Consider the following 8,482-nt stretch of genomic DNA (forward strand, 5'->3'; position numbering starts at 1 on the left):
GCCATTTTGTCAAGATACACATTTAATGTTACGTTACTGAAACTATAGTTCTCATACAATCCGCTAGGGGTGCTGATTGACAATTGTATGGGCAAATACGTAAACAAATACCAAAACAGTCATATTTGTCAAATCGTAAAAACTTATGGTAAGGGCACTGGACGTATCTCCCCATTACGATTGCATTAGCGACGCAACAAAAAACGAATATAATATCCGCTGTCACAAATATTAGGTACTCGGTCGACTGCAAACCAGACGATGGGGTGGCCATATTAAATTCGCTCATTCGTAAAATCAAATTTCCGTGATAACAGAGGCTTACCCCCGTAGGCCCACCTCTATAAAAAAACTTTTTATTACGAGCCCTGCGTAGATATTACGACGTACACAAATGAAATATCCGACTTTAATGTGTTTATTTTTAAAAAGAGAAAGGCGTTTTTATTAGACTTTTTGTATGCATCTCTTTAAGAATCCCTGGATACGGTAATATCAATAGTTTTCTATCCATATCTATCTAGTATCCTTATATTATAAATATACCTATGACATAATGTTAATTTTCGTTTTACATATTAAATAATTTGAATGAGAAATATAACTGACTAAAATTATTGGACAGCCTTTATTCAAGAAACTGCTAACAAAACCTTCGAAAATAAAAAAAGAACGTTATATGACAAATTAGCTTTAATGACACTGTTGTAGGTATTTAAGAAAAGAAACAAGATGGAATTCTAAAAGGTAAGAGAAACAGTCAAAAATTTATTTGGTAAAATCTATATTTCTCGACCCCGACTTTAAATCAAAGAGTTCTATTTTTAGACAATGTGAAAAATAATGTAATGACTCTTGTTTTTTTATTTTGTAATGAATATAAATGAAACAATAAATACCAACATACAGCTAATAAAGAATATAAGGTATAGGTATTCAATACCACGTTTCATTGCTACTTACAAAATATGTTATCCCAATGTAAAGCAAATAAACCCAGCGAAAAATGTTGCGTCGATATTGTCGCACAAATATTTCATTTTGTTTGCCCTAAGGAACATTGTCGACAGTTTCGATTTGTCTCTACACAGACTCAGAGATTTTCTTATATTGCTCGGTAGATTGACCTACTTGCTGGTTGTTATCATGAAATTATATTGGACTTGATGCTTAATTATTCCGCGGGTTGTTGGTTAAGTAGGAAAACAGAATTATACAATATTCGCAAAATAATTATAAATTGGGACACGATACCTATAAATTATTTTATTTATGAAATTTCCACTCATAGTTTGGTATCATTCAAAATAATTAAAACATACGAGATTCTACTACTAGAAAGTGGTAGCACTACTAGTTAATAAACATGTAACTGTGTACCTCTTTTTTTTCGAGAGGGAAACCTTCAAAAAGTAGTCGGTGCCGTGGGAGCGACACGGGGTTATGTGGGGTGTAAGTGTGTACCTAATAATTTTACAACTAATACTACTATACTAATTTTAATTTTACAGTGGTAAATGAAGAAACATATATATATTTATTTCATTAAAAGAAAATCTAAGAAATTTCAAAGGTTGTAGTAACAGTATGGCTATGGTTCTACCGAAATATACCACCGCTAAATCCATTTCTAGCGTGAAAAATATAGATGGCTTACTAACATTATACACGACGACCATCTTCAGAAGTGGCAACGCTACTGCGATCGGCTTCTGATGGAACCGCTATTCTACGAGTAGGTATTAAGAATTGGTTACAAACTGCAATAATCATTTATCATCAGACGATCTGGATGATCGTTTGCTACTTTAATGTTATAACTATAAGAAATAATATAACATTGTTTTTAAAAAGCCTTTACCTTACTAATTTCGAAAAACTGTAACAAACTGTAAGTTTTACTGTGAATTTGTGTCAGTGCAACAAACATAAAAACCTTCAAGTTGTATTATATTATATTTTATATAATTTGGCATGATGTGAATTATTTCCGTTTATAAGAATTTCTTTCAAGGCTCAAAATGATTATTTATTTTAATAAAATATTTTCTGGATGTATACTATTAAATATTTTTGCGTGTTCCAAAAAAAAAACAAAGTATTATAACGTTAGCACACGATCGACCAAGACATCGTTGAAAACGAAGAAGTTGAAACAATATGAGTTTTACTTAATATCATGTACTATATTAATGCGTCGGATTGCGTGTGCACGTGAATTATTCACTGTTAGCTGTAAAAAATTATTAAATCAAAAAACTATTTATATTTACTATCTAATGCTTATGCAATCCATAGAGCAAGTTATAGTTATCTGTTAATGTTACTGGTGTCAAAAACTCAAAATGACGTTGACGTTATTAAGTTGGACTGATTATTTTTCATTTGGATTTCGACTGGATTGAAAATAAATGTGTTACCGGCAACGGCGGCGACGACGCGAAGGTCTAATCGACTAACGCAGACAGAAAAGAAAGCTATGGCTGAAAAATTTTACAAGGAAAAATCATACTTACGAACAAACAACGATATTTTAATATAAACATGTGGTTTTATATTTTTTTATGATTCTAATTTGTCAGATGAGGTAAAAACATTGCATATTTATTTTAAGACCTCACAAGAGAACATTTGTTCTGATATTATTGTGAACATATCGTGTTAATATAATATAAAATGGAGACAAAGAAAATATCGTTTGGTTTTATGAAAACCAAAAAACAGGAGAAACCTGAGGTTGTGGAGAAAAGAGATTACATTGAGTGTGTTGAAGAGAAAGCTATCAAAGTCATTGGGTATGTATACTTTACTATTTTGTGTTTAATACATAACTAATTTGTAAATCACTCATGCAAATGATGATTGGCGCCATTTTTAACAATTTCGCCTTCATTTCTAGTCTTCGGCTTAATTTCTCGGATATTTTAAATATAGTTTATATAGTAGTAAATGAAATATTGTTAGTTATAAGTTTTGCTTGTTTTTACTATTATTTTGCAAAAGTAAGACAAATAAAAAGATTAAGAAGTCTATAAAGATTCACAATTCAGTACTTGCTTTTACTAATATGCTCAAAAAGTCTTGAAAACATTTCACCGCAATAATTTATGTTGTGGCAACAAATAACATTTTATATTATACACAACCTGTGTCTAAAAAATGTGATATTTACAATATGTAATTTATTTATATTAAAACATAAAATCATTACAGATATAATCCGCGCCAAATTACTAGTCCATTCTGAAGTTGTTGCGAGCAGGTGTAGTCATACAATTTGCTACAGTGACAATTCATTTCGACTAGCAGTTTTATGCGGACTATACAATGTCTCAATTCCATGATAATCTTAGTCTAAAATCATACAAAACTGAAGCAAATTTATGTTGTTATATGTGATAATGTTATGTGATTGTTTGGTGAGGTAATAATGTCTATCTCTTGAAACCCAAAAACTAAAATAACTTCTGTATCAAAAATTTCAGAGGAGAAACAATCAAGGAAGATTCACCACTGGTTATTCCGATGAAACCAAACACATTAGTAACAGCCGAGCGCCTTAAAGAGATTGCCGAGAAAGTTGAAAGTGCGCTAGAACCAGAGGAACAATCAAAGGAACCAACCATAGATCTACCGCCAGAGAATGAGACTTTAGAACAGATGGCCACAAGAGAGTTGCTGCAAGAAGCAAAGCAACAGAAGGTGGTGGAACAACCAACGCTGCTTGTACCCTTACCAGCTAAACCTATTATGGACGGGCAAAAAGAAGTAAGTTACACATACTAACATAAACAATACAAACATAGTTGGATTCTTTTGAATTACACTTTGAAAGTGGCTCTCTAATATTTTTGTAGGTACATATTTTTCATTCTGTATTTGTACTGATTCTTATTTCAGGCTACACACAGCACAGATTTTTGTATCTGTGTTGTGTCTTATTCTAAATATAATTTAGAATTCTGCTAATGGATAGAATGCTTAATTTACATTACGTTATTTGGCTTTATTTGAGTGCAACTGACTCCCGTCAGTAATCAATATACACTATAATTTCTATTTGCTCACTAAGCCAATTCAGTTCGAAACAGTTCAATAACAAAATCTATTATACGGGTTACACCAAATGTGGACCATGCATTCAGTAATCATTATTACATTATAGAACACAAGAACAATGTGTCTACTCCTTTATGTGATGAGACAAAGAAGTGCAGTGTCAGAGGACGCCGCCTTCATTATAAGATTATTTAGCAGTTTAAGTTAGTGTAAAATTACTCATTAGTCTTATAGTAGGCTAGATTGTAATTAATATAAAGTACCTTATATTTTGCATTCAGTAATCAACCTTATGTAAATGTGCCCTTAGGCGCTGCGCAAACGGGGACACTTTTGTGTCTTGTGTCAGACACAAGCTACCGATGAATATTTGATTTCTATAGAATCAGTATGAAATCATTCAACTCCCTGCGCATACGTGTGTCCAGTTGCTTCCACTTAACACTATATTCATAACGATCAAGAAGTGTTCGGTGTCGGTAACTGGAAACTAAAAGTCGTCAGTTGAAGACACAAGCAACATTAACAAATTTCCTTACAATTACGGTTTCTTACAGCTACGGTTTCTAGTGGTGTCCCGTGTCGGTGACAGGACATCGGCAACTGTGTCCGATTGCCGACATGGGACACAGTGAGCACGGTTGCTTGTCATCACCATCGTGTGCTGTGTCAGTAACAGAAAGTGTCCCCGTTTGCGCAGCGCCTTAGTTTTTCGAGCAACATCTACTTGATATATATTTTGGAGAATACTTCACATTATACAGTGTGTGCGTCAGTTGCCTTACAATAACAACTGATTGTTGAACTCACCTAAATTTTGTCGGAATTTCAAATGCAATTTTATTTGGATAAAGTATCACCATGGAGTTCATTAAATACATATTATAGATCTTTTAAAGTGGTTCAGATTAATTGTTGTAAAAGTGTATGTAAACTTAACACATTATCTTATTTTTTCAGTCGACCTTGGATGATTATGAATCGGTGCCGATTCAAGAATTTGGTTTGGCTATGCTCAGAGGAATGGGGTGGACACCAGGACAAGAGCAGTAAGTATGCACTTAGTACACAATTTTATGTTTGTACTCATTTTTTTTTTTTCAAAACAACTGATTTTTCTGTAGAAATATAAAATATAAAGATTCATATACAGGTCATCGTCCATCGTTTCTCATGTATCCAATGTATATGTCTTCCCTATCAAGATCTTGACAAGGAAGACACATATGCTTAAATTGAAGACTAGTAACTAACACCTGTTAGTAATATTCAATCTTTAGGTAGAAAAGAATTGACAATTTTGAAGCAATATTTCTAACAAATAAAACAACAAAGATTTAAATGTTATATGTATTGCCTTCCATATTACTATTGCATGTTTCGTATTTACAATATTTTCATAGAAATATGTTATGGAGTGATATCAAACCATGAATAAATCTTTTTTCAGGTCAAAATATAAGCAACCACAATTGCGCCCAAAAGGATTAGGTTTGGGAGCTGACAAAGTGTTGGCTGAAAATAAAAAAAAGAAATCATCTAAAGAAAAAGAAGAAGAACTCGCCATTGTCAAGGGGTCCTTTGTTAAAGTTACCACAGGAAAATATAATGGATGTTATGGAAAGGTAGCTAACTTAATTTCATTTTTTTTTTCCATAATAAAAGCGAAACAGTGAATTAGTTCATCTAATGGTAAATAGCTACTGCTGCCTTTGGAAACCTTTAATTAACCTCAGATAAGATTAGATTTATACCTGAGATTGGCCACAGATACGGAATGCCCCAGAAAAATATGTCTTCCACACACTTCAAACCGGATCACTGCTGTTATTAGGTAGATACAGTCAGAGTTGAACCACAGAGTGTTCTACCACATTCAAATGGAACTTTACAAATAAAATGTGATTATGACACCACCTTACCTATTCTTGTTTTATGAACAATAATATCATACTGCTATATTCTTGCTTGAAAGGTATGTAAGGCAGACTCATATGAATTGATTTTATGTAGCTATCAAGTATCGAGAGTAACAATCATGTAACAACACATCTGGTCAACTTCAAATTGTCAAATCTATTTCAAAGTGGTCTCCATGAACCATTTTATATTGGGTGGACATTATACATGTCTAGTATATGAAAGTACGTATTTTTTTTAAATATAAATAACAAAATATGATATAAAAAACATTATTCTTATTATTACAGGTCGTTAGTTTGGATGAAGATAATGGTCGTATCATGATTGATATAGCAGTGAAAAAAGAAACTGTCAGTTTAAGTGAATTCATGGTGCAAGCTGTCACAAGATCAGAGTTTGATAAGCAATCAAAAGTTATCAGTAAGTGAAACATTTTCCTTTTATAGGCATTACTGGGAATTAATTTAGCTCTTTAATTAATGACAATGGATGACAGTTAGTTAAATAATGTGCTTTAATGTTATAATTCTATTTAAAACCAAATGAAATTACAAAATATGTATTTTGGTTACAGATGCAGACTCATATGCAGAGTATAAGAAAAGTGAAAATGATAATCAAAAGTTTTCAAAACAGCAGAATTCACCAGCAAGTAGAGAAAGTTCATCAAGTCATAAATATAATGACGTGAATAACAAAGATAGCAGAGAAAGGGGAAGGAGGAAAGAAGACAGGTATAACGAGACAAAAGAGGATAAAAAATACTCTAATGGTAATAATAAAGATAAAGAATCAAGGGCCAGAAGCCAACGAAGCCGAAATAACTCTACAAGTGATGAAGATGTCTCACATAGGAGTAGGTATAGAGATAAAAAATACAGCAGCAATGATTCACTAGATTCGGACTCAGATAAAAAAGATCGCAGAAAAAAACGTCATAGTAGCAGCAGTAGTGATTCAAGTGAAGCAGATTATAGAAGGAAGCACAAAAGTAAATCAAGCAAAAGTTCAAAAGAAAAGCGGGACATAGATAAGAAAAGAAAGGGAAAGAAAAAGAAAAGAGATAGGGACCGATCTCCGAATTATCGGAAACATAAGAAGTAATACTTTATAATAAATCATTTTTATATGATTTTTTTTTTTGTTTTGAAACTTTTTGATAATTATATTAATTATATGAATATGAAAATGATGTACTTATAATTTGTCAGTTTTAACAAATAAAAGGTGAATATAATGTAAAAAATGAATAATTTATAGTGTTATAGTCCGCGTAAAACTGCTAGTCCGCTCTGAATATAGAAATGAATCGCGTCGCCATAGCAAATTGTATGACTACACCTGCTCGTAACAACTGAGCGGACTAGCAGTTTGGCGCGGACTATAACATGTTACAATTGCACTATACTATGTAAATTATTAATTATAAAACAATATCATATAAATATAATTACAAAAACTAGCTTGGGATAAAATCGTTTACTTTAGTTAAAATCCATCCGAATGTGGCGGTAAGAGAGCGCTACATAAATCGAATTTCATTTATTATTGCCAGTTGAGAAATTTCCTCGTTTTTCAGGAACAAATTAATTTATCTAGCCTTGTTAGTTTTTCATTATCTGTTCTGTTCTGATTTTTACATTGATCAATGAAGTCTCACAGTTAATAATCTACTAACAAATACTTAAACGCTGGGGCATGGTGACATTTTCCCTTTTTAGTGTGAAAATGATAATGCATGTTTATTAGGACAAAAACGAGACTACATACAGGGTTACTGATAATTCGATACATTCCCTTGGAGGGGTAAAAGTAGAGCTCATTTGCAACAGGTTTTGTCATTAAGTACTCTAGCCGATAGTGATTTGCGAATAGGGCTATTACTTTAATCATTTGTACAATACATTCCATACATCTTTTTTTATCCAAATTCACTCTGAAGTGGAAATAATAAGGGTGTTTTTATTGAACTCTAGCAAATTGACCTCCATAAGGTAAAATTTAAGGGTACTACTACAGCGTATTGTTATTTTAAGGAAGTGTTGCGATGTTAGGTATAAGATTATGCACAAAAATAGGATCAAAATAGGACATTCACTTAGGAGCATTTTATTTTTTGCCTGAAATCGGTACTTAGAAATAAAAACACAAAAACTTGAATATCTCAAAAACAAACCACTATCGGCTAGGGTACTTAATGACAAAACCTATTGCAAATGAGCTCTACTTTTACCCCTCCAAGGGAATGTATCGAATTATCAGTAACCCTGTATAATAATAATAAGACTAAAAAGTTTTAAACGGTCTAGTCTACAATGTGCGGCTGACTATAAATTTCATAATAATAGGCATATAGTAATTGCTATTTTTATTATAAATAATTTTACAAGCTCACAACTAAAACTACATTAAAAGAAATAAGACAGAAAGTTTATGTCATGGCAAATATAATAAGAAACTAAAGTTTTGTCAAATGTGTGTCCCGATTCTTCTATAGTCT

General features: G+C 32.1%; 1 protein-coding gene across 1 annotated transcript; it reads left to right on the forward strand.

Moving 5' to 3' along the window:
- Positions 1-2,353: 2,353 nt before the first annotated feature.
- Positions 2,354-7,178, forward strand: LOC140748983 (G-patch domain and KOW motifs-containing protein). The gene is made up of 7 exons (XM_073081979.1): positions 2,354-2,445; positions 2,583-2,795; positions 3,486-3,768; positions 5,020-5,108; positions 5,510-5,684; positions 6,270-6,402; positions 6,557-7,178. The coding sequence occupies exons 2-7, from the start codon at positions 2,677-2,679 to the stop codon at positions 7,084-7,086; spliced, it is 1,329 nt and encodes a 442-aa protein (XP_072938080.1). The 5' UTR covers positions 2,354-2,445; positions 2,583-2,676; the 3' UTR covers positions 7,087-7,178.
- Positions 7,179-8,482: the final 1,304 nt, after the last annotated feature.

Source organism: Epargyreus clarus, unplaced genomic scaffold, assembly GCF_041222505.1.
Source record: "Epargyreus clarus isolate Ecla_fem2 unplaced genomic scaffold, WU_Ecla_fem_2.2 ptg000017l, whole genome shotgun sequence".
In the NCBI taxonomy this organism is placed as follows: Eukaryota; Metazoa; Arthropoda; class Insecta; order Lepidoptera; family Hesperiidae; genus Epargyreus; species Epargyreus clarus.

Bases quoted from the DNA above. Each gene is read 5' to 3' on its own strand.
- LOC140748983 (XM_073081979.1), top strand. From the start codon at position 2,677: ATGGAGACAAAGAAAATATCGTTTGGTTTTATGAAAACCAAAAAACAG. The intron at 2,796-3,485 runs GTATGTATACTT...CAAAAATTTCAG, and splicing joins AAAGCTATCAAAGTCATTGG to AGGAGAAACAATCAAGGAAG. The intron at 6,403-6,556 runs GTAAGTGAAACA...TTTTGGTTACAG, and splicing joins TAAGCAATCAAAAGTTATCA to ATGCAGACTCATATGCAGAG.